Source organism: Temnothorax longispinosus, chromosome 2, assembly GCF_030848805.1.
Source record: "Temnothorax longispinosus isolate EJ_2023e chromosome 2, Tlon_JGU_v1, whole genome shotgun sequence".
NCBI classification, from domain to species: Eukaryota; Metazoa; Arthropoda; class Insecta; order Hymenoptera; family Formicidae; genus Temnothorax; species Temnothorax longispinosus.
Window position 1 is genome coordinate 8,337,876 of NC_092359.1, and position 12,965 is coordinate 8,350,840.

The window sequence follows — 12,965 nt, forward strand, 5'->3', positions numbered from 1 at the left end:
TTTATGTATATGCTTCGATAATATATTTATATAATATATTTATAATATAAGCAACACCTAAATTGTATTCATTGTAAATTTATTTCTACATTTCGTATTCCTCTATCAATTTAAATTAGAACTTTTTGTTCTAAATATTGCGAGAGTACGTGGAGAACGTTAGCCAAAGCAGCAAAATCATCTCGGCGGCACGTGTTTCGACGGCGCGGCGACACGACGAACGCAGATGCAGACGCACGAAGTGATCTACCTCTTAACACTCGTCGTTTCACGTCAGTTATGGACGTCGGTAATTCCCGTTGGAGTGGCGTTTGATCTTCGCGCCGGTTCGCCGAGTCCATTGTGAATTGTATCTGCTTCCTTTGCGCCTCGATTCCGCTCCACCTCCGTCGCTTTCCGCGCCGCGAGCAGCGAGCCACCTCTCTTTTGCAGATTTAATGCCGCCTATTGTAGCCCCCCCCTCCCCCCCACAGTGGTGCCTTGCATACCTTTCTCATCTCCTTCCTGCCTCGCGTTCCTCTTCCTTCGATCGTCGCCGTTTCGCGGAGCGCCCGTTTATTCGTCCTCCACGGATCCATGATGTAACAATTACGCCCACGAGTTATTATCCCCGAGATCGCTAACGTTAAAAGAACACCTTCTCTTACCCTTCGCTCACGCCTACTCGATTAAGCGAATCATGAAAGCAATCTCAATGAGATTTCTATATACATATGTACGTAACAACGTTCTTTGATACAAAAGTAATTTTTGACAGAGTATACGAAGATAGATGATTTTATATAAGGAGATATGTGTGGATTGTTAAAGAGGGTGAAAAGCCGACATTTTACTGGAATACAAGATCAAAGAAATATCATTCTTCCCTCATTCTAAAATGTCAAAACTTTTACTTTCCCCTCCGTCCGTTTTAAGTTTTGAGTAATGTAGGTATAATTTGCTTTTGAAAAATGATTTGTCTGTAGTGCAATGAAGTGTCCTGTAGCGATACGAAATGGGAAGCGCCAAATAGGATAGAAAATGCGCGGAATTAAATAAAAGGACACAAATAAAAGGATGGTAATAATGACACCGGGAAAGCTCTGTCTGAAAAACAGAAAATGTAGATTCGCACGCGAAACGTGAGTTCGAAGGAAACGCGCGGATAGATACACATTGCAGGGATTCGACGTGGAGGAGAGATCGGATGCAACGAACGGGCGACTACGCCGCTGCTAAATAAACTGAAGCCTCCTCTCTGTACAGCAGCCCGGTGGGGGCAGGAGGGTGAAGGGGAGGGGGATGGCAGGAAAGGGGGTCGCACAGGGGGGTTACTGCACACCCCGGCGTGACTGCGGGGATTTTATTAACTTCTGCACAACGGCGGCGCGCCGCACGTCTCGCTCGGAGCAGAGAGAAAACGGAGCAGACCTCGGCCCCGACACAAACAGCCAAATAAAGAGATAGTAATTATTGTGTTTGTGCCCGGTTTATTTCTTCGCTTCTGGCTCGTCCCTCGAAACGATCCCTCACCTCACCCCATTCTCTCCCTCCCCCTCTCTCTTCCTCTCCTCGCCTCCTCGTGACGCCCACCTTTATCAAACCGCTGTGCCATCACCTCGCGAAACGTCGGAGTAATTCTTCCATCTTTCATCCGTTTAACTTCAGACGGGATTTGTTTCGACCGGATCCAAGGTTTGGCGTTGCTAAAATGAAAAAAAAATTTCGATGTCGCGATCGAAGAAGGACGGCGATATCGAAATCCCGCTTGAGAAAAGCTGGACCGTAAATAAATTCAACGTGGACCCCATGCGGCCGAGAGACTCTTTCGTTTACCAAAATTACACGCCGAATCGTCGACCGTGCGAGATTAGAAGTATCGGACACCGGCGGAGCATTCGGAAGTAACGATCGAGGCCATCGGGCTTTGATCCGTTGCGTGGATCCAGCATCTCGCACGTGGCTGAACGCTCCCCATTCCCGGGGTCCACGTCGTCTCCTCTTCGCCTCTCTTCGAGGCCACCCTTCTCTCTTTCTTTCTCTCTCTCTCTCTCTACCTCTCTTTCTCTTTGCCGCCGTCCCCTTCGTCACATTCACGAGGAATTCCAAATGATCGCGAAATAACTGCTCACTTATATCAATTCACCGGCTGCTCTTTATAAAGACGCATTCACGCGTGCCATCCGCGATCCTGCCCCTACGCACGTCAAGGACTCGCTCTTCTCGCCCTCCCACGCACAGTGGCGGATTACCTAACAAGTGCGTAAGGAGCTCGCCCGAAATTTCGCAAGGACTCAAAGTAACGTAATAATAATTTCGATTATTATTTCGTGAAGTTATATTGATTGTTAAAAGATAACAATATTTGACAGATTTCTTTTACTGTTGGACTTCCTAACAGTATACAGTTTCTTCAATGGAAGTGTCAGAAAATTAGTTTGCACCTTGGGTTTCTAAGTGCCTTAATCCGCGACTGCCTACACCGTCACTTCTTTCTGCTCTTTTGGCGGACGGTATAGAACTATAGACGGTCCTCTTCTCTTCTTTCAGCGCGTAATCCCCGAAATGATCAAGCCCTCTCGACGACCATCATCCACCCCCGGCGCTTCTCCCTTCCCTTCTGTATTCGTACGATCTCTTTTCAGTCGCGTGGAGTAACAACGAATCATCCTAGTCAATTATCTTAAACGCGATGGCGTTCCCCCTATTGTCGCGCGCTAATTGTCCTTTGGAGCATGCAAAATTGCCACGATGAGCTCTATTAAATTACGATTATGACGCGCCGGACGATGTATGTCGATCGCGCAATTCGACGCTCTTGGATTCGCGAATGAAGCATCGCAATCAGTGTACAAATCTAGAATTGCAAACTTTTTAATAAACGAAAATGGCATATTGAAAATTGTAAGAAAAATTTGTATCGCGTTAATAAAGATTCTTTTCACATCAAAGTGGGTTATTTTTGCAAAAAATAAAATAACTTTTTTTAGAAATTAATCAGAATATAAAATTAAATATAAATTACATAGAATTGCGTTAAAATTTTGGTCTTTAAAAAGTGGCACGCGTCTTTGAATATCAAAATATCCCGTTACTCTACGACGGAGCTGGGAATTCTATAAAATTGCTCGATACCTTTTTATAGCGGCTTAATCGGACAGGATAGAGGCAAAATCCGCAGACACCGATTACGCATTTGAGATCTGGCCAATAGAGGAAGCAGAAGGCAGAGGATCGGAGCCTCGAGGAGAGAAGATGATCGTTCTCGAAGGGATTTCTCCGGTGGGTAACGCCACGGCGCGCGGCGGCGCGCGATTCAGGAGACAATGGCCAGAAGAACGGGGAGGAAATATAATTGAGCGATTTGAGACGCCGCCTTGGGAGAGGGTAAAAATAGGCGGAGGGCAGGAAGGGAGACAGGATCCGGCCCGATAAAGTATAATTATTTTCCGATAGAGTGGAAATTATTCGGGAACGAGCCGTCGAGCTATTGACGATATTCATACTTTTATTAAACGGCTCTCTGACCGTCCCTCCGCCTTCTTCCTCTCGCCATTCACCCTCCCCCCTTCACCCCGGTCCTCGAATACCTTTCCGTTCCGACACTTACCTCGAGATGCAATATTACACACGGTACAAAGAACTTTAGGGCGGATATACTATTTCGATAAGCGGATAATTAGCTGATACTTGAAGTTCGTGCGTTTACGGAAGTTCTGTATAAAATACAGTACACTTATTCTCATAATGACTTATTTATTGAATTTATGAATTTCTATATGCATGCAGCTATATTCTACGTTTTTGTGTACGTAGCTGGTTTCGTCAGTATTTATGGACATCAATATAAGAGCATTTTACTTCGATAATTAATGCGCGAAGGAGCGATCTAGAAACGCTTAGAATGACATATGTTACATTCTACGTCTTCCTAATTGGCGCGTGTTAAGAAATCGCTCGAAAAACCATTGCAAACTTAAAGAGCGTAATTTTCGAGGTAACGGCGAAAATGGCGAAGTTACAGTCCGAGTTACTCATCGGAGAGAGATTTTTCCTCAAAGCGGCCGTAATGTCTCGCGAGAATGCGCCTCGCATCAGTTTTACAGTATCTTACTTTATGAAAGTAGGAGGACCCCGCCCTGCTGATGACACGTTGATAATGATACTCCGCAGCTATTCACGAGCGAGTAACATTGTTAACTTTGCAATACGGGAGAGGGGTAATCGCGAGAGGTGGGCGAGATAGGACGACGCGGACAGAGGCTGGTAGGAAGGGGGATAAAGCGGCGCGGAGAAAGCGAGATCTCACCCATTGTAAGGCAGGGGATGATAATAGGTTGACATCTGCACTCAGCAGCTCCGGTTCCAGCAGCTCGTTGGAAACGCAATTAATATTCGTAATTATGCCACATCCCCACCTACCGCCCTCAGTCGGCTCTCACCCTCCCACCTCGTCGTCCGTCTCTCCCGCCTCGACCGAGGCATGTTTCTTGCTCCTTCGTTATCTTCCTCCTGTCGAAGAACGAGATTTAACGAGATAAGTTGTCATCGCGATATCTACCTTTCTTTTCCTTTCTTTTTTTGTTTTATCTGCTAAGGAAAATCCGACGACGATTTCGTCGTGAACTTTCGCGACGACGCCCGACGGTGGCCTCTTAAGGGCTCACCTTTATTGCCTGGCAATAATTAAACCAATTATGGACAAAAAATAAACAGAAAATATATCAAATAAAATAATATGTGTAAGATACAATGTATGCCTGATTTATGTTTGTGTGTGTGTGTGTGTTATTAGAGAAAAAATTAATAATATCATCAAATATCTATAATAGTATTTATTTTCACATTTCTAGAATTAAAGTTGGTGTAACAAATTGATTTTTTAGAATTGTTATTAGCTTATAATTAACTCATTATTATCATTTAATATCATTTAATTTATAACTCTACAGGATATATAGTTCAACTTATTTACAGCGAAGAAACTTAGAGAACATATCAAGTCAATATTGTATAGAGGAGAGAAATGACATAAGAGCTTCATAATATCCCGACCACGTTTATGGAAATACTGATCGTCACTCGTAATAATGGATAATGCATACGGGATTTATGTGCGGCATTGAGGTGACCCTTTATTCTACCACCCTTCTAAAAACTGTCATGTTCAGTGTACCACCTGCCGCTTGGTCTAATTGCGGACACGGGAAACAAGCGTCGAAGTGTCGAACGCTACAAATCCTGGTTTCGACTTTATAGTCGTGCGGTTTTACGGTCTTATTGCTTTACAATCATTTGACGCATATTACTATCGTAGAAAATATGGTAAAATCGCATTATATAACTGCTATCATATTTCTTCTTTTTTTCTCTCATACAGTGAACCTTTTACATTATATTATACTTTCTGTGTTATTCACAACATCCCTGTAACTTTCCAATGTTTACTATCTCGATCTTAATTTACAATCCCATATAATGAACTCGTTGTTGAACTCACGCGTCACTGTTAACAACGTAACGCCTTTGCGGAAAAAAGTCTCTGAGCAAAAGAAAGAAGTGACGATTAGAAATGCAGACGTGTGTTCCGTTTTTGCGCTATCCAGTCTGTTGCTGCAAAATATATAATCTCGCGGCAAGTAGGAGAGAGAGAGAGAGAGAGAGAGAGACCGGGAGGGGGGAGGTGAAGGAACGATTCAATGGAGCGGAAATTACGCAACGGAATTTGCGACTTCTCGTCCACCGTAAGCCCCCCGCCGCTGTCCAAATAGAAAATGGATTAAGAGCATCGAGGTACAGTTTCGAAGCGGAGTCGTAGATATTATCGGTAATAGCGCAATTATGATAATGGCGGGTAATTCTGCACAAAATTCAGACAGGGAGAAAGAGAGAGATGGGAGAAAGAGCGAGTGGGAGAGGAAGCTCGCGCGGGCCGGGCGGGCGAGGGGGTGCTGCAGGTGCAGAGAGAGTGAGAGAGAGAGGGAGATAAACGGGCGAACTGAGACTGCTAATGAAGGAAACAGTTAGATTCAAACGGCCTCCAATAATTATCCTGCCAGCCATCCATATTATAGTCTCGACAATGCACGAAATTGTTCACACTTCCCTTAACAGTACATCTAACGCTCCGTAGTTCCTGAATGCCGGATGGAAAAGGGTGGCCTGAGAAAGGGGGACGTTACTATTCGAATTCTTACGACATGATCGTACGGTGTTATCCGTATGCACCGCGCTAGGTGCAGTTTTTAACCACTCGAATATCTAAAGGAACATAAATATGTACGAATTTTTTTAATGATAACTTTTGTGTTCACGAAACGCCAACTATAGGACTGGCGTATTTGAAACCTAACAACACTTTCTAAATTAGCTACAGTATTTTATTAATCGATATTCTGTTGTATCACATTCTGACCAAACGATTATGGCGTGTAATACCCCGTTCGAAAACTTTCGTGAAAACTTTTGATCCATGTAGAAGCGAAGAATTTTACAGTATCTTACAATTAGCTTTCTCGAGCAACAATGTTGAACATTAAAGGATGAAATTTAAACCAATACTTTGAGTTAAATAACATTTTGTTATATTTAACTACCATCGTCGAATTGATTATTTTAACGTAAAACAGTATTATTTTAATTTCATTGGTTTAGTTAAATTAACATTGTTTTAGTTAAATTAACGACATATTTAGTAGGAGCAGTGACGACCTATACGAATAGTTAAAAATGACTCAAATTTAGTACAATTTGACATTGCAATACTTGTCAACCTACAAACATGACTCAATTAAGCCTCGGACAGGAAAAGAAACCTGAAAGAGGATAGAGGAGCTATCGACTAATTCACGTTGGAAAATTAAAACGCGCGAGATGGTGTGTCGCAATCGTATATCACCCACCCCGGCTTCACCATGTATTAAAGCTTCAGTCACGACTGCATAACTTGGAGAATATAGTCGCACCGATGAATGCACGTCGAACGATCGTGCGGACCGGCAAATTCATGCCATTTAGGATTGAACCTCGAAGCCAGAGGCCCGGTCTCGCGGCGTTGATGTGTTGATATTAGTAGAGCTAATTTGATAGTTTAATCAATTTCCGTAAGCCGACGGGAGTTTAATAGTGATGTCATCATTTTCAACGGGGCACAATGAGGTTAATCTCGCTCGACGAGCTAATATTCGGAGAGTTAATAGAGTTTCAAATGCAGGCAGGGCCGTTATTTGCCCGCATCCGTTCGCGAGCATACACGTACGTCGGTCGTCGAGGTATCGAGGCAACGGAAAAGGGAAAAAAAAGAATAAACCCAGTCGTGAACGAAGGAAGAGATCTCCGTTTCGGCGATGGCAAATCGCGATGCGATGATTCGTCGTGATTAAATAATCACCGTCGTAAGAGGGTAGATCGGGTAAAAACGAAGATTCTATCGACGTGCCTCCGCCAAGCAATGCATCGCATAATACAGTTCTATACCGCGCACTGCAATTTCTGCAAACGTCACAAAGCAATCGCAAATGTTTGCTAAAATATACATAAACGATCAAAATATGTATGTCGATATAACTGAATCGATCTTTATCTAGAAAATCAACCGACGAAACGTCTTTCTTAATTGTTCCTTTTTAATAAACTTAATAATAATGTCTGGTAGAACTGAAAAAAAAATGTACATAAATTTGGGCGAAAATCCGCGCGGCAACGCGCGAGCGAGAGCGGCTACAGAGAATCGACGGAGAGATTAAGTACGCGCGGGGGTGGAATTAAAGATTCGAGGGTATGTTTCGCAGTTTTCGTTCGAGCGGCCCTGGAATCTGGATGCGCGAATCTCCAAGCGGGCATATTAGGTGGAGGTACGCAGTTAGGCAATAACCGCTGTCAATAGAACCCGACCTCTCCTCCTCTTCCTCCTTCTCCTCCTCCTGCTCTCCTGAAGTGGCCCCCACTCGAAAATGCTACTCGCTAAATTAGGTAGGTTATATGGGTTTCGTTTCATTTGCGAGCAAACTTTAATAAACGCTAAAATTGCGTAAAAGAGCAAGGTTTTCAGACGGACGAATCAGGGACGGGCTGATCTCTCGTCGTTGGAGGCGGTACCTGCAAATACGGTCAACTGCTAAAAAACCACATTATTACATTCTATTAAATGGTAAATATGAGCAGACAGAGACAATTTTGGAAAATTACGAGGCAGTGTACTCGAGAAAGAAAAGGGAGAATGAAAAGACACCTCTCTGTCACATAAAGGAAGACTATCGAAATAGTAATTTATCGTATAAGCGCAATATAATATTCAACTTAGCAAGCATAAATAATTGATGACCAAAAGGAAAAAGACTATTGAGATAGGGTTTTACAAGGGTCTCTGTTATTTGTACATGTATCTTCCTCACTTGCTTTATAGTTTATTTTAATATTACGCGTCTCTCTCTGTGCATCATTTATACTTATAAAAAAGACATTGAATTTAATTTTACATATTTCTGTTAGCAAAATTAATATTTGATATCATATTTGTATTAAAATATAATTTATATTTTCCAAAATTCTGTAGTGTAGAGATATAATGCCTTTTAAAAATCCCATTTCTTCACTACGCCTGCAATTTGCATTGCTTTGCATTTATCATCTTCTTAGAAATTTATCGAAAAATAATTTTATAGAGGTATAATTATCTTTAGTTATTGTATTATTTTTTTATTTAAAATAGAAAATAAGCTTTCACTGCTTTTGCTCTATTTATATCAAATATATAAATTTTATTCTTATTTGTATTCTTTTTAGATTAAATGATATCTTGCTTCCACTTAATCTCTTCAAATATTTATAGAACTGTCTCTATCATAAAAAAATATGTGTGTATATATATATATATATATATATATATATATATATATGTATTTATATATATATAATATGTATAAATGTATGTCCATAGTGTGTTGAGCTCGAATCCGTAGGTTTTCTAGTCCGAAATGATTGTGAGGATTAATCATCCTTGCAGAATTCGTCTAACGCATCCCTTTTTATTCAAAGAGATAAATTACAACAAACGCTAGAGAAACGCTCTTATATATAAGCCATATAAGCTTAACATTAGGACGCATATTACATCTTTTAAAGCTTATAGATATAATAACTATTATCAAAAGGATAAAGAAGCTTACAGATACTTTATGGTTCGTTTATTGCGCCAATGAATGCTAATTCTGCTGTCATCTAGTCTTCGAGTTTGTAAAATACATTTCAAATATGTGACCGCGGATTCACGCATAATAATTTCTGCTGATATCCGATTATCTAACTATTCAGTCATCGGTTACTCAGAACGCTGTATTATTGACTGCTCCGATTAGCAGTCGATAATTATGTCTACGTATCTGATGTACATATGTTATTATACTAATAATCTTTAATTTACTAATGTGTCCATTAATCTCGGTTTAACTTTTTATCTTCTTATAGTTCTAGGAATTAGAATTAAAAAAAAAAATCTAAGTTAAACCGAGATTAAAGTTAGTCTGCATTGATAAAAATGAACATAATTGAGTAAAAATTACCGAATATCCAGTATCTATCTTAAAACGGCACCTATAATAATTTAAAAAAAGAAGAGAAAAAATCGAAGACAGCTCTACTCCGAAATGTTTTCTATCAGATGTCCTATTATACAAAGATTTAGATTGTATCCGAAACAATCAAAGAGTTTACGTTGAATAATTGATTGATAACTCTATATTCAAAAGAAATTATTAACTTTATAGTGTTTATTTGGTAAAATTTATCTTTGCTTTTATATATAAAAGAAAGTATCAACGGAAAGTATCGAGATTTTATTCTACTCGAGATAATAAAATTTTGAAAAAGAAAAAGAAAAATTATTTATATTTAATAATTTATTATTATACTATTTAATAATTGTATTATTTATAATATGAACTGTGATAAAAATGGGAAAAATTTTAGATACAGAGGTACGAAGTGTGTAGAATGAGGTCGCTGAACGCATAAACTCTCTCTCTCTGGTGGCTTTCAATGGTACCGATCTGAAAATCTGTCAGAGCATCAGAGCATCGTCCAGTGATGGTTATGTCGCGCTTGAATGTACAGAATCCGAGTGTAAAACGTATTCCTGATCGAAAATGAGCCTCGTGGCGTACGACAGCAGCGATGAGGGCTCCGAAAACGACGACAACGAGACCGCGGAGCCGATCGCCGCGAACGATGCGGATAACGACGCGACCGAGGCCGTGACCGTGCAAATAAGCTCGAAATTGTCCTTACCTGCTCCGAGAGTAACTTTGCAAGATACAAACGATGAGGAGGAAGAAAAGAAAGAGAGCGACGGTAACTTCCAGCAATTTCTCGACACGCTGCCGAAGCCCAGAGATCCCACTTTCACGGGCAAAGTCGAAGAAGTGGAGGACGATATTCTGTTGAAGAAGGAAACGAAAGGTCAAGTCCCAAAGCCAGCAAAGAAACAGACAGTGAGGATATCAGTGCCTTCTTTATCGGAGGTATGCGTACATAAAATTACTGATAAAAATTAATAATTAAAAAAAAATGTAAATTTAGGTCTTTAATTTTATCGAACATTCTGTATTAATCTCTGTCACATGTTATCAGTTTAAGGATCTTGAGGAGGAGGAGGACGAGGAGAAGCCAGCCAAGATCGTACAACCGTCACTGGTAAGTTTAGAAAATTTTCTCTGAATAAATAAATATATATATATATATATATATACTAAGCAGATATAACTCATGAATTATTGATCCTTGCAGAAAGGCTGTGGACTCTTCGCTTTGTTGGTAGCACCAAAAGGGGAGACGACAAGCAAGAAGACTCTAGTACCTCAGGCTGTTAAGAAAGCAGCGGTGAAAGCAAATGTACAACAGTCAAAAACGAAATCCAGTACAAGTCAAAATGATTCTAAAGTAAAAAGGCGAACTTCGGATAAATCGCATAATGAATTGAGCTCTGATGAAGAAGATGCGATAGATTTCTTTGGGCTAGCTACAAATGAAGATGCGCCAGGCAGTTCCGGAACAGGATTATTAGACTCGGAACTGTCTTCAGATCTTGTACATAGGCCAGATGCTGAAGCGTCGTTCGTGGAAGGTCACAGCTCTTCCTCCATTAATTCTGATACCTCGACGAATGGGCAAGCGAGCAATTCGAGCAAAACGTTAACAAGCAACATTATGAATTTACCTAAGGAAGAGATTTTACTGAAGAACCAAGCGGAGGTTGGCCCGAAGCTGCCCGTTCCTGAACAAGAATACAATGTCGATGTAGAGGGCAACGTTGCCTTTGACGAGAAGGCGATCGAGTATCTATGTGGACGACGGGGTATAAAACGCAAGGAAATAGACGAAGCGGATATAATCGAGATAAACGGGGAAGACATAAAACCAGATGAAAGAGAATGGCTGGTAAAGGCACTGACGGAAGAAACTGTACACAGGCCGGTGTCTATGCAAGGCGGTGGGGTGAACTCTCAATCCAAGAAGAAACATCAGATAACTTATCTGGCGCATCAAGCTAAGGCCATGGAACTGGAACTCAAGAATCAATGGTCTCAGAATAGAATGGCACGGAAACAAACAAAATCGAAATACGGTTTCTAAAAGCTACGATTTGTACAAGATTCTCTTTAATGCGTGCACATATAAATAATCTTTTATTTTTAAGGTAAATTAATGTGATATATGTATGAAGAATATTACAAAAAAATATTGAAATATATTGAGATTCCACGGAGTTTGAGATGTTGAAACTCGAGCTTACTGAGTCTTTTCCAAAAACATCTGTTCCAAGTTCTCGTACTCTTTCCTCTTGCTTTCCACCAGCAATTTAGCCTGCAGCAAATTAGGCGGTAAATCGCCGTATTGAGCGAGCGATTGGTTGAGATCTGCCAATCTGCTCGTCTTCTCCAGATACAATTTATATTTATTCAATATCTTTTCCGAATAGTGTTCGTCGACTTGCATGTCACTTAAATCCGCCTCCAGTTTCTCCACAGCTTGCTGGTACTCCTTCAATTTTGTAGATAGAAAAACCTTGTTGCAATAGATATCCTTATCTTCCATGATATCAGCAGCGTTCTTAAGGGAATCCACCGCATCTTGAAGATGGTCGAGCTTTGCCTGTAACCTTGTGCAATTTCTAAACAAATTATCATACTTGATGGACATTTGCTTCTCCTCTCGTTGCCGCCTCTTCTCCTCTACGACCTTCCGTTCTCTAACAACTCGCAGCGCTGTCTCATCAAATTCGAATAGCTTCTCAGCTCTCAGGATCGAAGATACTTTCTCTAAACCTTCCCTTATGTCATTGGGCAATGACTTGACATCAAGATTCAATTTGGTCAATAAAGTCGCCATCTCCTTTGTATAAGCGACGTTCTCCTCTGTTGTCTCCGAGATGGCCTTTCGCAAGTGGCAAAGCAAGACTTCCTCGGCTGATACATCTCCCTCGTGGCACTTCGCAGCACCAGTTGCAGTACAAACTGAATCATTGTGTGAGATCGATGCCACCTATTTTCAATTAATTACTGATTAACGTCTATCTTACAAGATTTATCCTTAAAATCATTAACAGCAGTAAAGTTATTTTTTTAATAATTATTCACAATAAAATTGATAGCATTATATTACTCTCAAGATTTCTCCTTAATAACCATTAATGAAATTACATCTTTAATAATTATTCATAATAAAGCAAATAACGTTATATTACTCTGCACGCATAAATATAAGTTTTTTGACATTCCCACCTTATTGATGTCGTCCATCCTACCGATTGTTTTGATCTAACCGTCACTACCGTCAAATAACTTGTTGAATGGCGCGTGCGAGGAAAGACGAGAGATGTCGCAGCTGCTCGAATGTCACTAGAAATGGTCACTTTGTCCCGTTTACGTCAAAAATCTCTACGTCCGCGAGAAAAGATGTCAGAAAATAATAGAGTCGCACGTTGGTAACCG

General features: G+C 40.6%; 2 protein-coding genes across 2 annotated transcripts; one reads left to right on the forward strand and one right to left on the reverse strand.

Annotated features, from left to right (window-relative positions):
• The first annotated feature begins 10,021 nt into the window (after positions 1 to 10,021).
• On the forward strand, positions 10,022 to 11,740 carry LOC139809192 (uncharacterized). Its single transcript, XM_071771912.1, has 3 exons — positions 10,022 to 10,496; positions 10,606 to 10,668; positions 10,762 to 11,740. The coding sequence occupies exons 1-3, from the start codon at positions 10,122 to 10,124 to the stop codon at positions 11,605 to 11,607; spliced, it is 1,284 nt and encodes a 427-aa protein (XP_071628013.1). The 5' UTR covers positions 10,022 to 10,121; the 3' UTR covers positions 11,608 to 11,740.
• LOC139809193 (uncharacterized) lies at positions 11,642 to 12,901 on the reverse strand. Its single transcript, XM_071771913.1, has 2 exons — positions 12,756 to 12,901; positions 11,642 to 12,516 (listed from the first exon to the last, which is right to left on the reverse strand). Exons 1-2 carry the CDS (start codon positions 12,771 to 12,773, stop codon positions 11,764 to 11,766), a joined length of 771 nt encoding a protein of 256 aa, XP_071628014.1. The 5' UTR covers positions 12,774 to 12,901; the 3' UTR covers positions 11,642 to 11,763.
• Positions 12,902 to 12,965: the final 64 nt, after the last annotated feature.